Raw genomic sequence first — 25,437 nt, 5'->3', positions numbered from 1 at the left:
ACCTTTCATACCTGAACCGTCTAGCTTCCGGTTTCCCGACTTGTTTAAAAGATCTTTCTAAATGCGCACTTTTCGATTCTCCTTAAATTACGTTATCAAATGATATTTCTTAGATAAAAGGCGCTCACTGCATTGTAGTGCATCTACCTGCTAAGAGCACAGAAACCATTCAAATTTTGTTTGGCAGGTTAAGCTCTTCACCAACATGACTTTATATGTAAGAGTTGTTACTTGATTCACCAGATAAATTCCAATTTCGCTTCCTTGTCCTGAAACTCATTTCATTAATATTCATTTCCCATTCCTCAATTATCGAGGAATTACCGATCGAACCCTGCTCCATGGAACATGATATAAATTTCAGTTCATTGATTATTCAATGACGTTTATACTATGCCCTCAAACGAACCTTTTCCATCGACTTTGAGCTTCCAATTTTCCCATTATTTATATGTATCTATAACACAAAGTCGCCTCAGGTCTACTCGAAGTGTTTTGATTTGAATTCCAAATGGCCTCTCAGTGCTGCGATGATGGGGATAACCTAACAAGAAGTGCTACCCGCCAATTGAGGCATTGGTAACATGGTGGAAACTTAAGCAATGACCATCTGGCTGTGCACAGTATGTTACTGATTGTCTCTCCTTTGAATCCTCTTTGACGGAAGCCCAGGCTTAAGTGGTAATGGAAAGGAATGGTTCAAGTTGCTCCTAAATTTTACTGTAATCTTCGGTTCTATGTTGAATATCTGACAGCCATTTTGGAAGTAAATGAAATTATTTGTCTTTTAAGAAGCTAATATCCTTCACGGAAAATATGAAACATCACATCTGCTTCCTTAGAAAATTGAATCTGTGAGCGAACCCGCTAATACCGTATTGCACATCCACCCTATGTTTTTATGGAAACCATGACAATCCTGTTTTCCTCTAGAGACCAGACCAGATAATCGGAAAATTTCTAGACGAATCTGAATATTGCTATTTCTTATACAATATCCTTAATGGAAGATTGAGCTTTTTATATAGCATCAGATAGAAGCTCCAAGAAAACTTTTCTTCCAGTTCCAGCTAAACATTGTTTGTTGTTGGGAGTACACGACTCTGGTTTAAGCTTGAGCGCGTTTAATTGAAAAGGAAGTCTTGCGGAATACCTTAAGTTGGTAATCCCCAAGAGAAATTATGGTTTTCCGTGAGAATAGTGCATTTTTCACTTAATTAGTGATGATAATGATGGGGTAAATTATCCGCTTCCTCTTTCGTACTTTCCATCTTCAAAGAAAGTGACCAGCTAAATTGGTAACGTGGTTGTAGTTCATGAAAGGACATTGCAAATTGGTTCTTAGGGAAAATTAAGTAGGAAGTGAATGGCGTTTTAATTATAATATTCTAAAGAAGATCCAGAAAATTGCTGTGAAACTTTGAGAAAAGGTGAAGGGAAAGATCACTTTGTACTTAATGGAAAGGATACTTCCAAGTTTTGAGTGGCGGGGGGAAAGTGTAAACGACCCTTGAGTTATCCGAAGAGTGCTTTTTCTAAACCAATTTTCTGGTCAATTTGTCAAAAGGTATGCGCATATGTACAACTAGGGGGCGAGGAGGAGATTAGCAATGCAGCATTGAAAAAATTAGTAGCGGAAATTCCGAAAATAGAAATTATTTTACGCCATTATATGAACGTTATCGGTAGATGAACAATTGCAAATGTTTAATAAACACTTCACCATGTCCTCAAATGTGTTAAGCCTATGGAAGATTCAACTTCTGAGGATCAAACCGCTCGATATAAAATATGTGCAGCTGGGCCTCCTAAACCGAGAAAACACGTCCTTCCACAAAGTTATTAAATTCAGCTTTTGCACCATTAGCACAATTTTCACAAGTTTCCATTTTGATATTGCAAGGAGTAGAAACTTTTCCCAAAGGGTTGATAATTGGACGAATGATTGCTCATAATAGAGTAATTATTTTTAGTGCAGTAATTAAAAAACTTGGAAGCAAATAGTAAACTCTGTTTTGGAAACTCCCGCACTGACTTCGGAAAAGCTCATAGTTCTAATTGAAACAGCATGCGAGGACCAATGTAAGGATGTTAAGAAATTCAAACACAAGGAAATTCATCATAGTTCCAGGGCTATTTTGCTTTGTAATTGGTAGAATTTTATTTTGCTTTGATTACATGAAGCAATTTAGTCGTGATTCAAAGCTTTTTTTAAAGATTCTAATTACGTGAAAGATTTATTTTCGCTCTATCGCTGAAAACTTTACTATTCAAATGGCAGTAGGATATTAAACGTTAACCAACAAAATATGTTCAGTTTCTCGAACTGTTGAACGCTCTTACGATTGACTCAAGACACAGAGCAGCTCAAAAGCAATGTAAGTTTAACGAAATGTTTACATAAAAATAAAAGAAAATAATCGAATAATTTTACAAAAAAGGAGCAAATTTTTCGCGTGGGTGAATGCTTTTCGCTTCACCCAGTCCAGTGGAGGAAGAAGATGCAAATATTTCTTCTGCGGGGTTGGGAATCCGAAGATGCTAGAACGATGATCACTCGGCGGTTAACTGCCACACAGTCTTGAGCTTAGAGAGAAGACCAGGGCCGAGTAGAGGTCAAAGACGAAATATTTTGTATCAACTGCAAAAGCGGCTGCCATCTGGGTTCGTATGGTGGATGTTTCGAATACCGGAGTCCTAACACCACAAGACAAGATATTGATTCAAAAACCGGTACCAACTATCTTGCGGATCCCCTTTGGAAGTTTAACAAGTTAAGCTATCAAAACTTCAACAGAATACAAGTGGCGGAATGAACATCATTCTTAATAATAAGCATGAGTGACTCCCTTCGGGCTTGCCTTTAATAAGCCGGTGCTACACTAAGAGTGCCCAAACTTGAAAGTGAAATTTATGAATTTTAACCCTCCATGTGAAGAGAGGTCACAGACTCCGAATCGACCCTCGACTATGAACAACCAAGCTGCGGCCGAGACATGGGGAAGGCATATTTTACACTTCAATAGTAGGCTTGACGCGAAGACGCGATGTGAAAATAAACTTTTTTCAACTTTATAAATGGAGAGTGCTCGGAAGCTAGAAAAGGTAGACTACAAAGTGCGGTTCGGAGTTAGAAATGCAAAGGTGGAAGTACTGCGGTCCACGGAGCCTTATAATGACCTAAGCCCAATCAACATGGCTAACGAACTGTTGGAAGAGATGAAAATCGATGGTCCAATGGAGGCTGAAGACCACCAATGCAACCAGATCATGCTGAGGACTGCGCAGAAAAATCTGCTGCGCTCGAAGTGCAACTCAGCTAATCTGCTCCGAGGGGAAGACACCGACTCGCATTAATGCAAGAGTCATGGATCGGAGGAAGCCATACCATCATCATACCATCAGGATACAAAGGATGTTGATCAGGACACACCTGGAGCACGCATCCTCATCAGAAAACGCCTGCCATTTCTGCGTCAGGATCTTAGTTCCAGCGACCTATCTGTGGCCAAACTGGAGCAGACGGGAGCGGAGAACGTGCACATCTTCTCACCTTACATGGCTTATGACGGATCAGCTCTATCAGCACAACTACAACATCCGATATTAATCATCACAGGGAGGAGCGCCATCCTGTTGGTAAGCTGCGACGCAATGCGAGACACGTTTTTGGCCGGCTCGGAAATCAACAAAAGAGGTAAGTTTCTTTTTTATTTTATTATTAAGACAAACCTATCGGTGTATAATAGGGGCATTACGCAAAACTTCCACATACTTGACCAGAGATTTCTCTCAGATCACAGTTGAATACATTTCAGTCTAAATCTCGCTGTAGAGTTATTCCTACCTTTTCAAAAACACCAGGAATATAGACTGGAGGAAGTTTGGTAAAGTTAACAAGAGCAAACTCCCTGGTGCTCGCAATGAGAAACAAACTGAAGTCAAAGGACACTGGAAGAGATATTCAAACCCGTCTTTTAAGTTTCGTACCCAGCTACAGGCACAAATATTGGCAGCCATACAACAACTGCCTGAAAAGGTCCAAGTCATCCGTCAGGACTGCCAGAAAGCGGCCCTGGTGATGACGGTGTGATCCGAACATTGAAAGTACCAAAATAGGAAAAATAGGAAAATAGGAACCCATTCTTTCTTAAAAAGTCGGAAGGTTCCTGGACGGGATCTTATGGTGAGACTCTGGAACTTCTAGTTCATACACACTTACGCCTGCAAAAAGACTTTTGATTGTGTGGATGTACACTACCATGGTTCGTTCCAGCTGGGCACGAAAGCCGAACTTCGAAAGAAATTTTGCTGTGGCCTTTCCAACCAGATGTGTTGCAAGGGTTATGAAACAATATTCTTTACCGATATCAAAAATACTTTTGAAGTTGATACGAGGCTTTTCGCGGATGTACTCAGTGTGGCTGAGTTGTACGGTGCTCCAGGATTCGCCAGACTATCTGAGGTGTAAGTACTGGTGACACTGGAAACCTGCCGATAGGTGGGACATGATTTGAGCGCCAACTGTAACATTCATTCCGGCCGATAGTTAGGGAGTCCATATGGCTCTGTACTCAGTGGCGACATTAGGCTGGTGGGGCAGTGCAGAAACGTGCTGAACTGACTCGGTGGTATGCACAAAATCATACTCCTCCAGATTTCCTGTCGCGGAAGCATGGAAGGAATCTGTGGCTCCCACTGGCAATCGTTAATGATGAAATTTAGTTGCATTACTTACCAAGCTTTCCTTCAAATGGCGAAAGTTTATCACCTGACCCAAGCTGAGAAGGATTTTACCCACCTATGAGACCCGGTCGCGATCGTTTTTGATGCAAATGCGGACAGGATAATGGCGATTTGCTTGGGGCACTGGCTTATAGGGGACCATGTCGCCAAACCAGGCCTATCCTACAATTCGCTTTGCAGAAGTTGAGGAGAGGGGAGAAAAACCCTTAGACATATCCTTGGCAATTTGCTAGTTCCATCCAGAGCCATGTTATGGATAGGCTATTCTTTGAGGATCTCTCGGAGCCATCGCTGATACCTACCTACCAACCTCGTAATGGGAGAAAATTGGCGATTTCTACAAACCTATCAACACAAAAGTGTTGAAATGGGATTGAGATAATGCAAGAACGGCGATTACCACTGGAAGACATCTCAGGAAGTGAAATATTTGAGATTTATTCTGGACGAGAAGCTTTTTTGAAACAATCATGTAGACGTCACGGACATAGGCCTCCTGTAGTAATATGAATATATATGGTCATATTACTATCAGAACCTGACATGGATAGCATCTATCTAGCGATGCTAAAGGTAGCGACGAGCGACTTTTAGGAAATTTTTTCCAGCACGTCCTGCTCTGACCTACCAACCTACCTCCTGGCAGAAGATTGAGATACAATGTTGGTTTCTAATACTAGAAGTACTACGTGTAAACCTTTTTAAGTTCATCAGTACCTCAGAACTGGTCCTCATTATTCAGTGTTTGTTTAGTCAAATAGGTGGTCGAAGAGTAGTATATGTCACAGGGCGAAACGTGGATTGATACCCACGATAGAACATAAAACCTGGGAAACACCTGTTGAACCAACACCAACAGCTCTACTACCAAACCCTATCTTCACCTCCACGTAGTGACCGCTGAGAGCTCTTTTTTAATGAAAAGCTACAGACAGACAAGGATGAAGTAGAGTCTCCCACGCCTAAAAACGGGACAAATTATACCAGCTGGTCCTCCAGGTTGGGGGTTGTGTAGGAATGACAACCCTACATAGATAACACAACGACGAACCCGGTAACGACAAAGGAGTAAAAGTTCGCGCATTTTCTCATGGAACGTGTGCTTCCTTACAGAGATGAAGCTGCCAAGCAGCTGGCCGATACCCTGTTCGAATATACGGCTGATGTAACAGCATTATAGGAGATGCGTTGGACAGGGACCGGTTTCCTGGAGAAGAGTCGCTACATCATGTATTATACCGGCCATCCAGTAAACCATGTGCTATGAAACCTGCTGTTATCGGCTTTGAAAACATAAGCGAACGACTATGCACTCTGCGCTTGCGAGGCAAATTTAGAAATATAAGCCCCATTAACGTTCAAGCCCCTACAGAGGAGACTGCAGAGTCGGAGAAGGATATCTTCTACGAGGCAGTAGAGCGAACCCTCGAAGCCTGTCCCAGATATGATATCAAAATCATACTTGGGGATTTTAACAGCCAAGCAGAGACGGAGCCCGTTTTCGGGCGATACGTTGACTCTCATAGCATACATGAAAATACAAATGATAACGGACTGCGGATTATTCAATTAGCAGGGTCACACGAAATGGTTGTTGGAAGTACCTGGTTTGCGTGCAAAGCGGTCCAAAAACATACATGGGCATTTCCAGACAGGACCACATTCAATCAAATTGACCACGTGTTGATCGAACGCCGCCACCTCTCAGCCTTGATGAATGCCAGAACATATAGGGGGGCCAATATAGACTCGGATCACTATCTCGTTGGCATGGTACTCCGAGCTCGAATAACAATACCACCTAGAATCCCCTTTGACAATCAGGTGAGAGTTAACACTGAGCCCATCCACAACACAGTCCTCCACAACCTAAAAGAAGGAAGTGTATGCCGCAGAGATCCTGGAGATGAAGCATCAACAAATGATCTTCACAATCACCTGAAGGACGTTATCATAAATACGACCACAAACATACTTGCCCCCGGTCGCAAAAAGAGTCGGAACGGCTGGTTTGACGATGAATGTAAGCTAGCAACGAAACGGAAGGATGCTGTATTCCGAGTAATGTTGCATTCTCAAAACACGCGAGCACGCGCAGAGGCTTATCATGAACTCTGATAAGTGGAGAAGCGACCTCTCAGACGGGAAAAGGAAGCTTGGGGCAACCAACAAATCTGTAAACTAGAAAAGTACAGGGAGCAAATTTTACCATCAAGTCAGCAGGCTGAAGCCTTACACACCTCAATGTTCATCCTGCCGAGACAAAACGGGAAATCTGATTTCCGACAGAATGGGTCTATTCGAGCGATGGGTTGAGTACTTTGATGAACTACTAAGACGGACAAATACTACCACCACCAAGTATAGAAGAAACAGTCCGTGCAATTCATCGGCTTAAAAATCATAAGTCGCTAGGAACCAGTGGAATTACAGCCGAATTAGTTAAATATGGAGGCGACCAATTTCACCAATGTTTCATCAACTTGTGCTCAAGGTGTTAGTCAGCGAATCAATGCCCGACGATTGGCAAAGATTCATTATCTGTCTCATACATAAAAAGGGAGATATCACACAGTGCAGCAATTATAGAGGTATCACGTTGTTGAGTACCATCTATAAGATATTCTCCGCTATCTTGCTAGGCCCTATAGCCCCATACGCCCAGAACATCATTGCCCATACCAAAGAGGCTTCACTCCATACAGATCAGCAACAGATCAGATTTTCGCTCTGCGGCAAGCGATGGAAAAACTGTTGGAATATGGACAACAGTTGCACCATCTCTTCATCGACTTTAAAGGCGGCTATGATAGCACAACCAGAGAATTCGGTATCCCGACGAAATTGATAACACTGACAAGGCTGACTCTGTCCAATGTGCGAGACTCGATAAAAACAGCAGGATCACTCTCAAGACACCAACGACGGTCTACGACAATGGGAAGTCTTATCATGCGTCCTCTTTAACCTGGCCCTCGAGAAAGTGAACCGTAATGCTGAGGTAAATGCAAGAGGTACGATCCTCTTTAAGTCCACCCAACTACTGACCTATGCTAACGATATCGACATTATGGGAAGAACCACCCGAGACGTACAAACTGCTTTCATCCAGATCGAACAGGCGGCGCGAGATCTTGGGCTGCACATCAATGAAAGCAAGACAAAATATATGGTGGCAACGACAGTACCGAAAACCAACCAACCAACATCAACCCGCACTGGTCGAACGGGAAGAATAAGGATAGGAGAATACAACTTTGAGACCGTTGATAATTTCTCCTATATAGGGTCGAAAATGACAACCAATAACAAGTACGATGATTCAACTGTTTCGCTCGAAACGTCTCACCATAGGGTCAAAGCTCTTACTGTACAAGGCAATGATCTTGCCAGTCCTTATGTATTCCTCGAGGACTTGGGTTCCTAGCAAGAAAAATTACGAACTCTTGGCCGAGTTCGAGAGAAGAATCCTCCGAAGAATTTTTGGCCCCCTACATGAGGATGGCCTACATAACGACGTAAACATATGAGCGATACCATGACCGTCTGGTTCTGGATAAAATCGGACTCAATAGGTTACGGTGGGCGGGTCACTTAATCCGTATGGATGAGGATGATCCACCCCGAAAAGTTTATCAGGGCAATATCTATGGTAGAAAAAGTAGACGGAGCAGAGCCTGCATGAGATGTAGCGATGGCGTAGATCAGGACGCCAGGTAACTTTCAGAGATATCGAATTTGCGGCCCTCGGCGCAAAATCGGGATGTCTGGACTTCCTGAATTAAGCAGACCTAGACCGGATACCGGTTGTTGCGCCGTTGATGATGATGATGAAATAGGTACTTTTCAGCGGAAACTGAAACGAAGTTTATATTTAGTGATAACACGTTTTGTAAATTACAAAATGGTGGGGTAAATTACATGGTGGTAATGTAACGTCGCCTGTCTACACTTCGTGAAATAGGCCAAAATGTTTGCAAATCAGACTAGTGTTTTTGTAGGACATGAGTGCAATGATCCGGAATGCGGATGCGACCTCATTCGCAATTTCATTCAAAGCGCTACTACATTGGAGATGTCATGACATACACGGTTTCACTTTAGAGCAGAGTATTGTGGGCAGCGAAGTTACACAGTCACGCGGCCGTAACAAAACAATTCATTTCTACAAATAATCTGGTGGACTGGCAAAAGAAAATACAATCTCTCTGGATTTAAGAGAAAGCAGTATATCTATAGGTAAGCCAATCCGGACTTTAAAACTACTGTTATACTGGGTGCGGCAGCATAACTTAGTTTTTTCAAAACTCAATAAAAACTATTGTATGCATCGGAAAATATTTATTTATTTTGTATAATGTAGGTACATGTCTAAAGTTTTTATTTACATTATTTTGAAGATCAAATCTGTTAGGTGACGTCCCCCATTTTCCATAAATTGCGTAAACCGATTTCTGGCGTTTGTCATGACTTTTGTTAGCATAGCATGTGTTATGTTGGCAATTTCTTCTTGGATGTTGGTCTTCAAATCTTCTAGGCTTCTTGGACTGTTCACATAAACACGGGATTTCAAAAGCCCCATAGAAAAAAATCACAAAGGGACAGATCGGGAGAGTGTGCCGGCCATTCCAAATCGCCTCTAATTGAGATAAGGCGCTCTGGAAAGTGTTCCCTCAAAACAGCCATCGATGCTCTTGAAGTGTGTGCTGTTTCACCGTCGTGTTGGAACCAAGTGTCCCCCAAATCCAAATTTTCTAGCCGTGGGAAAACAAAATTCTGTAGCATGTTTACATACCGGTCCGAATTCACTGTCACTGTAACCTCATTTTCCTCAAAAAACCAGGGACCAATAATTCCAGCTGAGGAAATTGCACACCACACTGTGACTTTGGGTGAATGCAAAGGCTTTTGATGCAATTCTCGAGGGTTGGTGTCAGTCCAGTAGTGCATGTTTTGTTTGTTAACCGACCCACACAAATGAAAATGGGCTTCATCGCTAAAAAAACAATAGCACCCTCGGGAACGACATCAAGAAGAAGCTCACACGCGTTCATCCGAGAATTTAAGTCACGTTCTGAAAGTTCCTGCACTATCGCCATCTTATAGGGATGAAAATGAAGATCATCACGAAGAATTCTTCGCACAAAACGATCGGATAGTCCAAGGGCAGATGCGTGTTTGCGCGCAGAACGCCGTGGCGATCGCAACATTGACGCTCTCACTGCTTCAATGTTCTCAGGTGATCTAACAAGCCGAGGGACTCCAGTTCTTCCTTTTGTCGCACTTGTGGTTTGTCTGAATGTAGTGACCCATGTAACAATTGATTTGCGATCTGCGAGGGGAGCCAACGGGGCTAAATTAAAGCGATTCCGAAATGCACGCTGTGTTGCAATAACCGAACATCCGCTTGAAAAGTAAACCTCAACAGCAAAGGCACGCTCCTCACTATTCCAACGCATGATGGCGACTGAACCGTGTCGGGACAAAACTTTACAGTATCCCCTCTTGAACGAGACCACTAGCGCTCCGCTATGACATCAACTCACTGAGTGGCGCGCATTTTAAAAAAGGAAGTTATGCTGACGCACCCTGTATATACACTCAATCGTCAAACATGATGCCCAGAATCACTGGGGGTTCATAGCGACCATAGAAGGTAGTTTCATGTGTGATACCTCAATTTGTTAGAAAACACGACCGTACTAAAAAAATTTGTCTTCCAGTAAGACAACGACCGTAAGTGCACTTCCTCTTCGCACCGAGAATGGTTATTGTATCATATCCATGCCTCCCCAATCGGTAAACCTTAACCTGATTGAAAATTAGTTTAATTTTTTCGAACTCCATGTTCATTAACAACACATCTCCCCAAAAAATGATTTCCAGAAGGCATTGAAGAATGCTTGGGATTACATTTCCTCCAACGTAGCTCAATACCTTTCTAGTTCGATGCATCGTTATCTTACTGCTATGATTGCATATCTAACATTGAAATGGAAATGGAAGCTCGAATTTCATTGGTTTTTTAATTAGAATCCGTTCATTTGTGCTAATACTTTTGTTGAGACCTTCAAGCTCGTCTCTCTTAGGACTTTTTTTGCAGTGTACGAACAATATTGATCACATGACACGATATATGACACAAAATACAACAATAACGAAGGTGGAAATCCCTTCTTCTTGCTTTAACTTAAATATGCTCACATAGAAGAACCATTTAGTGCCCTTTTAGTCACACTTTTTGATACCATAATTTCTCCGTTTCCGACACCGCTAATGAGGTAGTGTTCAAACCGAAGTCTGGGAAATATGACTCTCCAAACCCCAAAAACTTCAGACAGGCTAGCTTGAAATCATTCTCGCCGAAGTGTCTGGGCAGCCTCAATGAACTTCACCTTCGCGAGAAGCAACTAAGGTCACACACACTGAATGAAAAGCAGCATACTCACCAGCGCGGAAAATCCTGTGACTTTGTTGTTCATTAGTAGACTTCGGAAATTGAGGACGTAACTCTGAAAGGCAAGTACGCGATGGGATGTTCGTGTAGAGAGAGAGCATAGTGTGGTGTGAAGTGGTTGTTGATCCCTACCCAACAACAGAAGTACAGAGAAACTGCCCCAAGGTGGAATGATATTTCCACTTTTGTGGAGTATGTTGATCAACTCATAGCTATGTAACGCAAAATCTGTCTATGAGTACCCAGGCCTATGCAGATGTTGATCGATATTTCAAAATGGTGTGTAGAAATATATAAAGCGCCATCGATTTGGCTGATATCTACTAGTTATTCTTGATAACAAGCCTCTTGGGTAAGGTAAGACATAGGGATAGCATAATGAACGTAATATATGAGGAATGACGGGAGGAGAAACGGTTCAATATATTTCGTCAACCTAGCCAACCTAGTTAGTTCAGCCTCGGCATCGGTCGGGTTTAGGCCTGAATTTTTGTTCGGCGGTTTCGTGCTGAATATTAGTCATAAACATGTCGTGTTTTTGAATTTATATAAGGAAGGAAATACCACCTGCAAGGTGCCACTTCGGTTACGCTGTTCCCAGGGTGATGCGTCTGATGAGTTACCTATTGCCTGGACGAAACCGCAAGTGTAATTTTTGCATCTGGATACTTAGGACTGAGAGGTCCGTGGACCATAATCGCGGAAATAAGTTGTTTTCGAACTGGTCCGATCTGGTTCGCCATCAAGTGGGTGGCGAACATAGAACTCCCCCAATTCCTAAACAAAATCTAGTCAACCTAACAAATAAACTCCTTATTTCTAGTGTTTTCACAGCCTGCACCATATTCGAGCTGTGCGTCTTATAGAATTGGTCTGCGCAATTGCCCAATTGTTTTAAAGAAATCAATCAATTAATCAAAACAATTATACCACAATACAATGCTCCTTGAACACTTCCTGGCCTAGCTTTTCTGGCTAAATATTATAGAACATTAGCACCTTATCCCTGGCTTAAAGCCAATTTCCATCCCTCGCAGGCAGAAAACCATTGAATGAAATACCCACTTTTGGCTACCTCAACCAGGATTCATGTCATTTCCCTCCTGACTTTTTTCTTTCTAATTAATATTGTTGATTCAATTTGTTTGATGGCTCACCCGATTAACACTTGTGGGGGGATTTGATCACAACGGCAATTATATCTATATTGAAGTAAGTAATTATGTCTACATTTTTTTGTTTTGCCTTTTGGTTGATCAACGAGAATAGGTACTCCACTTTCTCTGATTAGAATAAGTATATTTGACTGACACGGAAGTAACCAATGATTAAAGTAGTAGGGAAGCACCACTGAGCTCCATACAGAAAGATAAACCTCCATAATCTTTATATAGACACATATCCTTACATGATGTTTTTCAAACATAAAGCCCTAATTCTATACACATCTATATACATACGTACACATCTGAGCTTGTGTTCAAAAAATAATCTAACTTACCTTTTCCACATTTATCCAGGTGATTGGTGACCGGCAAATCCTCGATGCACTGACATGATTTTTTCCGTGGATCGCATATCGACCCGGGAAATCCACATTCCACGGTGTCCTCACATCTATCACCGAACTTTTTATTGCCTCGGGTGGCGTTATCTGCAAAAGAAAGTTTCATAGAGAGAAGCGTCGATAAAGTGATGAAAAACAGCCAGACGGAGTTCACAATCTCTTATGGTTGAGTGTGAAAACGTCCGTCCAACGTGGAAAATTAATGATAGTGAGAGTGTGTTGTGAGCGATTCACTCCAATTTTTTCTAGCTGGATTCTTTGCAACCCGGCGGAGCGAGGATAGATTGCAAAAAGGGAGGCGTGACCGGGCAATATTTGGAGGTGTTGAAAGCGTTTTGGGGGTTAATATATTTGGTGGGGCTGAACAATATCATTAGTTGTTGTTTTCTTTTGTTAGCTTTTCACATTATTGTTCGGATAAAGTCCCTAATGATATTACGGTGCTGAATTGAGATACGGTTCATGATTTTTCTGAATTGAAGCAGTTTCTTTAATAATGGGAGAATTGTGTTTGTTAAAGGAGAAAGAAATTAAACAATAAAAGCAAGAAAAAAGTGCGAAAAATAATTAAGCTGACTCGCAAAATGAGTAGCATTCATAACTTCAAAGAAAGCGTAAGAGATGAAATGGCGCCGAACGATTTTGGGCTATGTATTGATCCCAAAGTGGACCAAAGGCGAGTAATGAGTTGTGTGGTCTATTGCTATATAAACCTATATCTCGCAAGTGAGCACTGCAGATTTCAGTTTTTGGGGCGTTTTTGTGGTCACCCTTTTAATTGTTAAGTTTTACTCAGTCACTTTGCCATCATTAGGAAATTTCAGATATATATACATAAGTGAATAACAAAATATTAAAATGTAATTAATATCATAATAAAAATTTGAGCTTAGCTTTGTTCATCTAACTATAAAATAAACTATGTACATAGTATCTTCAATTCCGCCAAATCGCCTTCCCTCACTTAAAAACATTCATAATCTATTCTCATTTAATACATTTATATTTGATTATTCTGCACTATATAACTCCTGGTGGACCAATCCTTAGGTGTAACCTATCTACTGCTATTTCCAGCTTCAAGACGTACACAGGTATCTGACCTATACGCCTACAAAGTGCCTTATTTGATATTATCTCGCTCTAGAGAATTCCAAAAACAGGACGCAGATTTAATTTGATGAAATCTTTGGGCTTTCAAGTAATTATGGCGGCTACTTTGTAGCTGTAGCTTTGTACTATTCCAGTTGATCAGAACGGAGAGAAAAATGGCGCGGAACAACTTGAACTAGATGTTTTTGTTGAGGGAGTAACACCAAACTCGATGCCTTCGTCGATATTCTGACCACTAGTGCCAATAGTAGAAGCTCGATGCTAAGCAGGCTGTCTGGTTTGTTCAGATTTGGGGGGGAATTGTAATAACTCTTCAAGTCGGGCAGGGTCAGAATGATTACCCCGGTTAACCTATGGCCAAATGTGAGGACAGAACTATTGCGAAAACCTAAAGAAAAGTTAACCGTGTAGGCCCACCAGCATAGAAATGCAGCTCTATTGAAATATCCCATCCCATTCTGTTCTAACAAGGCGAATGTATGTCGAGGGGGCCGAGTTTTTTTTACCATTGGAGTCGTAATTTTTTAAATTTCACGTATCCTTAAACCAGGGTGTTGAGACCATGATTATTGATATGTGAAGGGAGTTATACTAAAAGCCCCTTTTACTAGATATTGTATATCGATAAACTATAGTATATCAAAGCAAGCCTATAACCAGTCATATTCCCTTCTTCTAAATATTTCAACTTGGTATGTATAGTACTTCGATATTCTTCCAAGTGTCTCGAACTACTTTGTGCCGGACACAGTTTTAAAATGTGTATCAATGTTTCGTCACACACCTCACAGGACAGTGTCAAGCAGTGTACGTAGATACCCCTAGCTTCCCCAGCCTTTGAAGGCTGGGGTTCGTACCCCCACATAGGCAACCTGGGCTGCTCCATTCCTGGTAGATTCCTCAGTCGTTCCTCTTCATTTTTCAATGTTGTAGTCATGAACTCGTTCCCGAATCTAAAGAGGGGTTCTGGTCCGTCTAGAAGCAACCACGCTTCCTTGGCCAACTGTAATCCAAAATGGAATCTTGAATATCCCTATGTTTTGCCCCCTATAGTTCCTTTCGAGGAGGTTCATCTGCCTACTGGCATCTATTTCCTCCTTGAATATGCTACCCAGACGTCTTTTCGCTCTGTTATACGGGATTCGCCAATGTATCAGGTCATTATTTGCTGGTTTCAATCATATGTCACAACCATGCTCTCCTAGTTTCGAAATGAAATCTCGGCGTCATGTTATCCCTTGGTATTAGTATAATTCGGGATACCGCCTAGAGAAAATATCCATCTACTGTACGGTACGGACATTCTAAAGATCAGTTGTCCTTGCCTACGTCTGTATCTGGAGAGGAGTTAATTCCAGAAGGGAGGCATTGTGCTCATTACCCCATTGATACAAACGCAAGCTAACATTTGTAGTTCGTGTGACTCCCTGTATATCTAAAATAATATCTTCGAAGTGCAACCTCATTTTTCCTCTGCTTAAGGAGCTGCTAAGTCATGCAAGTACCTTAGTTTTTTTCCGGGCGTGTGTTTCCGACTTGCGTCTTCCAGAGTAATTTTTCGTTTAGTATAATTCCAAAATATTTGACATCGTGTTTTTTATTTGATCATAATGTCATGCAATTTAATAGCCTTTGAGTGATGGAGTTGTGTTGGTTTGAGCTGGATTGATGCGCCTCAGCATGGAGTCTCGCTTTCATTCACGAAGCATTAATAATTCTTAGTCCAGTTTGAATTCTATTCCATAGGGAATCCTCATATTTGTCCCTACAGATTAAAACAATATATTCAGCGCAACCCTGGACCTGTATTTCAGTGTTTGTAAGCTCTTTTCGGAATTCATCTACAACTATACTCCCTAGCAGCGGTGATAGTACCCCACTCTGGGGGCAACCTTGAGTGGTATTCATGACAATAGAATTTGTACTATCGATACTTTTATTTCCATAATTTTTAACATTCTGCCCATTCAGGAAGCTAGGATGATTCCCCTTCTTTGCGTATCAGGACATCTTGCATACCTATTTGCGAAGTCGTTATCGAACGCTTCTTCGACACCCGAAAATGAACACAGTGCTATTTCTTTTGTTCCTATGTCATTTCGTAATATATCGATCAGCCGATACAGGGCAGTTCCGGTAAGCGTGTTGGCGCTGATATAGGTGACTACACATTAGAACGTTCGTTCTTACATCGTTGTCAATGACCTTCTCTACTCTTTTGAGTACGGACAATGAACAATGAATGAAGACCATACCCTTGGTACATATGCCAAGGCTATGCTGATTCTTACTACACTTAAAAGAGAATCTAAGATAATTTCTAGGCCCCTCTGCAGTAGTGCCTGGGACAATACCATCTATTGCGGATGATTTCAGTGATTTAAAGGTAACGAGCATAGCTCTTGTCCCAAGTTTCCAGTTATTCATTTTTCGCTTTTGTTCATTGTTGGGGTGTTAAGCTGAATAAGATCGCCTTCCGCCGTGAAGTAGGACCCTGGGAAATGAATCCTGTGAAGCAGATATCGTCTGTCCTCCACATTCTCGGTAAAGATATTCCTTGTATTGCATAGGTTAATTCCCTTCACAGAATTCCGTGAAGTTGTTCAGGTTGAAGACTTTTCGGACCTCTATTCTCACTCTAGTTAGGTTCCTGATGCACCAGGGTACATCCCTTGGGGACTTTACAGTCTCACCCGGACAGCTTTCAGGCCAGCTGCCTTCCATCGCAGGAGAAGAGAGTAGAAAACATACACGAAGCTACACCCGAAAGTAAGAGCACAAAGTATGATTAGATTGTGCACGCAGGGCTGGAAATCTCGATATGGCTGTGCTACATGCGAGAGGGAAGATCTACGATTGCTGCCTGTCCTCTTCTTTTTCTACCATAGATGTTGCCCTTATTCATTTCCCGGGCTGGATTATCCGCATCCATACGGATTAGGTGACCCACCCACCCTAACCTGTTGAGTCAGATTTGATCCACAACCGCACACAACCAACAACCACTCGCCGACACCATGTAATTCGTCTTGCCTTCATTAGTGTGCAGCTCAAGATTTCGCGCCATCTGCTCGATTTGGATAAATGTAGATTGTACATCTCGGGTTGTTCTTCCCATGATGTCAATATCGTCAGCGTAGTTGGGTAGGGGGGGCCAGGTTAAAGAGGACGCATGAATGTCTTGTAGGCCGTTGTTACTGTTGAATGGTTTCTAGAGTGATCCTGCTGCCTCGCATATTGGTCGGAGTCAGCTTAGTCAGTCTTATAATTTCGTCGGGATACCAAATTCTCTTATGGTAGTGTACAGTTTTACCCTGGCTATGCTGTCTATAATTGTTGCACTCGTGGTATTCCTCTTTTTACGTATGGCACAGTTAATGACTCATTGCCAATCGTCAGGCATTGATTTGCTGTCCCACACCTTCAACATCAGGTGATGAACCGCTTGGTGAAGTTGACTGTAATTCTATCGGATATTGGCGACTTACGGCTTTTAAGCCGATGAATTGCACGGACTGTTTCTTCCATGCTTGGTGGTGGCAGCATTTGCCCGTCGTCTTCAGTTGGCGAGACCTCCAACTCGCCGTTACTTTGGTTGTTGAGCAATTCATCAAAACACTCAACCCATCGCTCCAATATGCCCATTTAGTCGGTTGTGATTGGCGAAGAGATATATAGATTCACTGTGAATAGCTGCAGGTAACCACAGTGTCTCAGAGTGGGGGTGGCGAAAATACTGAAACTGTAGTATATACTAAGGTAGAGTAACCACTGAAGAAGCGGCCACCACACATGGTAGGTATAAAATGCAAATCCATTACATGGGGAGAAAAGAAACCTATGGTCGGGTACTGATAACCACTCGTTTGACTTGGTGGCTAAGTGGAGCTTTTGTAACGAAACCGCACAGCAACAAAATCGTTAATCGTTTTGCGATTCGACGTCTGGGAGCCACGATGACTAAAAGCATGGCGCCTGCTGGAGCTGTTTCGTCACATTCTGTCGCGACCACTTCAGAAGGTTCGCGTAGGCAGCGCGACGTATTAACGCAGGATATTGCTGAGCTGCCTCCACTTAGTAAAGGCAATGCAAGAGATGGGCCAAGAACAAGGTGCAGAGGGTCTGCAGGCTATGCCATCCTCAGTACGACACCTGTAGTTGACTAGATGAAGTCGCGGCGCTCTTAAATCATCATCCAGCATATCAAGCCATCGTTATTTCAGCCGGCCTTTTGGTCATTTCTTATTTACTTTGGTGTTGAGGGCAATACTGGTAAGTAAATGTTAGTTAGTGCGAATTACGTGACCATACTATTGAATACGCCTCTCTTAGAATTTTTCCATGATCGGTGCAACCCCATATCAATCGCGATTATCCTCTTTTCAAATGTTATCATGGCGCGATGTGTACGTCACTGGTTCAACGCAACATTTTCATCTCCATCCCTGCGAGACGTCGTTCATTATGTTTTCTTGTCGGCCAACGCTCAGAGTCTTAGAGGGCGACAGGGCGAACGACACCGCGCTACACTTTAGATGTGAGACGGCCGTTGATAAGCTGATCACAAAGGACGCCAGATATAGCACTTCACTATATCCAGGTTGCGCTAATTCTTGAAGCAGTGTAGTTGTGTAGTTCTCCAACAGCTTCGATCCCAGAAATTTAAATCGCTAAGTCCTAGGTGGGTCACCGCCACTGACAGTGATAGTGCCTGCTTCATCATGGGGATCGGTGGTCACTGTCTGGTGTTTCACTTAGATTCAATCTGAGATCGTGTTGGATGAGGGCAGTTCCTTGATGAATAATGACCGGGACACGAAGCGGTTTTGAAACACCCGCAACACTTCGAACATTTTCGGATCGTGATAGAACAAATGAACCCAACGCACGAGTTCTTCTGGCACTGGATGTTGACGTAGAGCATACCAGATGAGGTTCTGTAGCACATGGTCAAACACTTACTTTTCATGGTTTGCAGCGGCAACCGGATCGCACGGTAATTTAGACATTCTGCTGGACTACCTTTCTTTTTCCATATTGGAACCGCGGTGGTCAATAAAACGACTCAAGAATTCACTGAATGGCAGTATCGCTTTCCAGAGCTCAGATCAAGTTCTGTTGCTTCTCCGATATCAATCGCTTCACTGCTTCCTCAAATCCAGGGGCGGTAACAGGTGAAACTCCTCCAAATTTCGGCGGAGATTTTGGAAGTGGAGAATGAAGAAAAATTTTCAATGAAATCTACTTGAGAGTAGCAACGTACCGCCCTTGTCATTAACGCAACAGAATTGTTCGATATGCGTGCGTTGGTGTTGACTTTCGACAAGGCGACAGACATGCCTCACCGTCCCGAATATCTAGTTTGTTATAAAGATCTTTGTAATGGCACGCTCGAGTAGCAGCGATCGCGATCAAACAATTTTGAGTGTGTGGGTTACCAAAATAAACATATTTATAGCTGCACTCACGTTTTTTGTCGTAGCTTATGGCAACACATTATCGAGTTTCTTATAGGGCGCAAATATCAGGTCGCCTTCTCCAAAGGACTCTTGTGAGTTCCTCCATTTTTCTAGTGATGGTACCAATATTAAGCGTGCAAACATGTATTTGTTTTCCGCGGAATAATTTACTCACGTGCTGATGCCATCCATGCGTCAAGAACCTTTGCCTATTTCACGACAGGACCGGGGCCCGACTTAATGCGTCGATTGGGCGATGGCGCTTTGATAACAGAGGAAGGGAGGGGTTCTACGCTTTTAAAATTTGTTAATGTTTCTTAACAATGTCTGTCAATTGTGCATCAAGGTAGTTCTACCATTATTGACTACTCAAGCCCCCATAGACGCAACACCCACGCTATCGCTTATGACTACCAATTCTTTCCTTTTTGAAGTCAATATCACAGCATAACAGAGAAATCTACACCAAACAGCATTTGGGAATGGCAATAGCCACATTCACTTTCCAAAGCCATTTAAATTCGATGCGAATTTCACTTAATGGACACATGAATCTAATATTCCGAAATTATGCCAAACTTGTTTTGTTCCTCATTTCCATATAGACAAATTAGTTAAATTGACCGTGCAGTAGGATAATTGCCACTGCTTGGCTTAATATGCTCCCATTTTTTGTAGCAAGCACATACGAGTGTCCTTGTATGCTTGATGAAAATTCCCTTGATTATCCACAGATATGAGATAAAAGGCAGGGTGAGTTTTACCAGTAAAAACCGTAAGTAGAAATCAGCTACAGATTGGTTGGAGAGAGGTGTTACCCGAGATAGGTGCAGTGAAAAGCATGAACAAGAGGACATACTCGTACTCCATGCTCTTTGTACGAGACACCAACATAAAGCTGCACAGAATGATAGCATTTACAAGCTTTCATGTGAATTCCTTTTTCATGTCACTAATAGAGTGGCGGCTAGAGAATTTCCTGGAAACGATACACGTCTGTAAATGTTCTGCCAATAATTTGAATTTAATGGATTCTGTCTAGACAATTTCATTCTTAACCATATCAGAAGCTGGATCCAGGTCATGTTGATATGAACCTGCCCTTTCATGTGCGATAACGGTTTCATATCCTTCTTGGGAGTACTCTATAAATTGTAGAATAAACAATGGAAACATTAATTGTCAATAAATTGTTGAATAGTGAACGTTATCATATGATGTTTGCAATATCTTGTACATTTGAAAGGCTTCACCTGAGAATTTAAGATCTTTCTTCCCTAAAACACGTGGGCCTCCTTGCGAGATGTGATGTAAATGAAAGGTTTTGTTCGGGAGGCAGATTGAGAGTATAATAATAATAATCGTTGGTCCATATTGGATCAAGGCCTTGAAATGTGTTAGAGCACTTCATGCAATGCGGTCAGCAGTCAGTAGAACTCTGATAAATCGACTGAAATATGGGGTAGTCGCAATTATGGGAGGGTTCTGGATCCCATGAAAATAATAGAAAAAGAAGAGTTGAAAGTTGAGCAGACTGATGGAACGTCGAATGGAGTGCAATTAAGATCATCAAAGTGAAGCTTGCCGCTGTAGGTTACACCAGGTTCCTGAATAGAATTTATACGTCAGCGTATTATAATCACCAAGAACGGTTACCTCATAGTATAGGAGATGGCATTTAGGGTAAATTAAGTAAGACCAATATATTAAACAATTTCGACATGTTATGTAAATAGCATCCTGTTCCCAAGCCTAGGTAAAGAGGGAGGGCTTGAGGTGACGTACTTAACATTATTCTGAGTAAAAAGCCCGTGATTGGGGAAAGTGAGAAAAAAAGTAAAGGACCGCTTAGTAGGGATAACTTCACCATACTGCATCCTACTTGATCACACCCTTCGTCAAGTGGGTTTAAAGCAATTGACCTCTCGGACTGGGAGCACATTTACGATAGCTTGGAACGACGGTTGATGTGCAGGGTACTTTGGAACCAAAATCCCGTATAATAGCAACTTCGTGAATATTTGCAAATTATTCGGTTAGGTAGCTTCTAAGAATGGGTCTGTAAGAGAAATGGTCACCTTCCAGTCCGCGGTCCTCCACCTTTTGCATTAAATGTCAGAAGTGATGCCTGCTTTATAGAGTACTAGCCATGGAATGTATTACATTTGGTATCGTACATGACTATATTCGTCGAAAAAAATTATACACCCCCATTTTGCATATATCCCCATATAAACTGAAACTCCACATGCTACTCACTCCATCCATGGAAGTTCACCACCAAATTTCATACCAAAAGAGGTGACCGTTTCAGATAAAAGTGCGCGTAACAGGCAGACAGATATTTTGCCACATCTCCCATCAGACGCGTCTCTTCGTGGGAATAAGGGAATGCTTGGCGGATTCGTATGAATGTGCATTTGCACATATTTTGAAGTGTGCGTGCATGGGAATGTTTATGCGCAGGTAGAGTAGGAAGGAGGAGAACGGCTATCCGTGGACAAGAATAATAAACCAATATAGACGACCGTACGGGGGCTTGAAATCCCAGTGTCCGCAGCTTTTGGGAGGCAGCAGGCAGGCTCAGCTTGGCTACCGTGGCATCTGATGCTGCAAGCAGCTTAGAAAACAAGGTGTCGCTCCCGATCCTGCAAACGGATGCATCCAAGGGAGAACCGTGGGCGTCAAAAGCCCGAGTGACGCCAACCGCATCTGAGCATAAGAAATCAAAGGAGACTTCTCATCGAGGGCCGGAGTTCCGTAAACATACTAGCAAATATAACGCACAACCTGTTAGATGTTGGATATCTCTTGTACGGACATCTGGCGAGGACGTGCACTAGTGCGGTTGATCGGTCTGGCCGGTGCAGACGGTGTGGGAGAAAGTGTTACATTACATCGTCCACCGAAGTTCATGAACGAATGTAAGAGGGCATTGTTTCTTGCAGGCTCCCGCGCAGTTGCACATCATATTGGCTGACGATAGTCAGGTTAATACTTACTGGAAAGCGTGGTCCGGTTAGGGTGTGGATCTAACTTTTATTAGTCCTTCACTAGCTTACGATATGGCCTAGAGCACTACACCCATAGTGATTACCAGGCAATCATTTTTGACTTGAAAAACAAAGCAAGCGGCTGCAAACCGACTCGTCAAAGAATGAGGAGAACATGAAGTTATTCTACGAAATCAATTGACAAGTAAACATCTTTAGATGTCTGGTTGGATCAGGACACTATACCAGGCACCCCCGGACAGAGCCTTTCAATTCACAGAGTGCATCGCGATGGCTGGGGCGAATAATTCATAACAAATTGTTCCCGGTTGTACAGAGTCTGAGAGGCTTATCAGATCGACAATTTGGCTTCCGTACGGCCGGATGAATCGGCGATGCTACTAAACTCGGCATTGGCGTAGCTGAAAAAGCGATGCATGTAAAGGGTGGCACTAGTAATTATCCCTGACATGCGAAATGCAATCATATCTGCCAATTGCAACCCTATAAGGATGTCTTTGTCGGCAATTGGTGTACCCAGTTACTTAACTGCGTTTGTCGACAGCTAACATATTTAACAAGTAGAAACCTCTGGAACGGCACAGATAATGGACCAGAGAATATAATGTCTCCGCGGGTGTTCCACAGGATTCCGTGGTGGGAGTGCTATTGCGATATATCATGCATAACGATGTCCTCAACATCCTAGCTGCCAGCGAGGCCGCCATAGTGGGTTACGACGATGACATAACCGTGATTGTTGTTGCGGATGTTGAATTGCATTCATCCGGAGTAATCACTGCTACAAAGAAGTTTCAGAAACCAACAGTGATGATAGATGCGTTGTTGAGTTTTAAGCACTGTTAAGGTATCCAACGTTAGCGTGTCTTGTGGTTTTAGAGCCACTTCAGAAGAAGCGACCAACACGGTAGCCAAAATGGGGCTCCCTATATATGTTGAAGGGGAGTACAATTTTTTGTCACAGAATATAGTCAAGCGGCGTATCAAAGGAAAGGGCTTCGTTAGTACTTTTCTTAGGGGAGTGAGGGCTCAAAATGTGTACCTTAAAAAGTGTAACAGGTCTCATTCTCAGAACATACATAACTGTACCACCATATTTTAGAAATTTACTATGGAAACCCCCCTTAAGTTTATCCTACAAGTTCGTTATAGGCAATAATATAATACACAATTTCGGAAAGTTTGAAAAAAGCCCAACTATTAATAACAAAGCTGTAGAAGGTGAAAGTTGTGCACTTCACGTGAATTTATCGCACTTTAAGATGAGTGTGACGCCATCATCATATAAAGTGACCTCATATGAACGGCGGAATTGGAATTTGGAGACATATCAAGGAATATTTAGAGCTTTTAGGTATGTGCGAATGGGAAAAGGTGCATAAGAAATTTCCGAAGAGGAACATGAAAACTTCATATCCGAATCTTTCAGCTTCCGGTATTCTGACTTGTTATTTATTCATAAACATCACAATGCCCACGAATTATGACCTTTAACAGCTACAATTTGCCATTGAATGCTGGACTGTAATGACTCAATGGGATTGTGCACTACAAAAAGACTATGCTGTATAGTCAGAGTCCACCAGGCGTGGAGAGCTATACCAGAAACCTAAAAAGTTGCCGAAATTGACCATGAAGGTCCGTAAATAAGCTTCTCCGAAGTGTTCCGTCGACATGAGCTTGCTTTAATATTTGCATGCGAGCATGTATATAAATTTTACATTATTAATTATTGTTCATGTTCATAAGTGCATGTCTGGAAACTACGATGCGATGAGGCGTACGATGTTACCGTGCACAGAATTGCTCCCCAATTGGCGATCGAAATATTGGTCGAACAACAAAATCGCAACTTTGTGAGCCGCATGTTTTCAGGCGTGGTAGCTTTATACAGGTTAAGGCGAAAAACCTACTAGTCGATATCGAGGGGTGGCATTAAGAAGACTATCCACAATGAGATTCATTTTCCGGCGCGTTGCTTGAATTTGTATCGCGGAAGAAAAGTATTGCGCATATTCGACGATCTTCAACCACTTACGTGTGAAAAATTTTCCGCATTAACGAAGATATTAGTACCGTGTATGTGATGCGTGAGATAGGAAAACATACACAAGAAAACCATTTAGGCATCATCGACATACGCGCCATTTTGCTACCTTGTATCTAACCGACGTAAGTGCAGTGTCATTCCGTGCCACCTAGAAATTCAATCTGTTCCTCTTCCTCCTGTCCTGATGCCATACTTACTTTTGGATCAAAATAGTAGACATTGCTCACAAAAAAATCTGTTTTTAGGGTCACAGTCAGGGAATGAATCCACAACATTATACGCTTTAGTTGAAAAATCACAAACACAAGACTTCTTTCTGTTTTAATATTAATTACCGGCATTTGTCAGCAAATTCTTCGTCCTAGCAACGAAGAAACGATCCAAAAGATTTCCATAAGATCATCATTCATACAAAATAATGATTAATTTCATCTTCCATTGATTCAATTCGGACACCCCTTTCAGTTCTATTCAGCACCAATTTGAATTTTAAAGCATCCACTTGAAAATACAATATTCAATGTCCTACAAATCCAATCATGAAAACTTAAGTAATTGCTGTTCATTTTGATTGGCCCAATACACCACACGATTCAACAAAATGAATTTTTCAATAGACCGTCATAAAGGGAGGTTCTAAGGTGCCTCTCAATGAATGTGTATCGCGGTGAGGGCATTTCCTGTTACTTTTCTGCTCTCGTTCTGTCTCTCCGCTGTTTGAACCATGTGATGGTTTTTACAGTACTTTCCTCTGTTATTTTCTGTCACTGCATTTCCTTTAATTAAGTAAGGGAAGCAATGTTTTATTGAAATGTTTCATTAGAACAACTTGCACGACTCTGTACAAGCCCGGTTCGAGAATATGGGAAAGTCCCCTTGGACACCCTTTCTTCAGTCTTTTCCGCATCATTTTAAGGTCACCGATGATAAGCCGCGATACGCGGTATGAAAAGAATTAAGACTACCTTCTTTTTAAATACACCACATATATTTCTGTTTGGAATTTGATTACATTTTCGTTTTCATAGTAA

At 42.1% G+C, this 25,437-nt stretch overlaps 1 protein-coding gene across 20 annotated transcripts in view; it reads right to left on the bottom strand.

Moving 5' to 3' along the window:
• Positions 1-25,437, bottom strand: part of LOC119651124 — a 413,254-nt gene that overhangs the window by 205,794 nt on the left and 182,023 nt on the right. For all 20 annotated transcript variants that reach the window (XR_005249419.1, XR_005249420.1, XR_005249416.1 and 17 more), the window contains one exon: positions 12,705-12,857. Coding sequence is in view for 15 of the 20 variants with exons in the window: in XM_038054507.1 (XP_037910435.1) it covers positions 12,705-12,857 (153 nt within the window). In the remaining 5 variants the exon portion in view is untranslated. The remainder of the gene's footprint in view (positions 1-12,704; positions 12,858-25,437) is intronic.

The sequence above is a fragment of the Hermetia illucens genome, chromosome 3, assembly GCF_905115235.1.
Source record: "Hermetia illucens chromosome 3, iHerIll2.2.curated.20191125, whole genome shotgun sequence".
NCBI lineage: Eukaryota > Metazoa > Arthropoda > Insecta > Diptera > Stratiomyidae > Hermetia > Hermetia illucens.
This window is presented reverse-complemented; position numbering and strand designations above follow the sequence as displayed.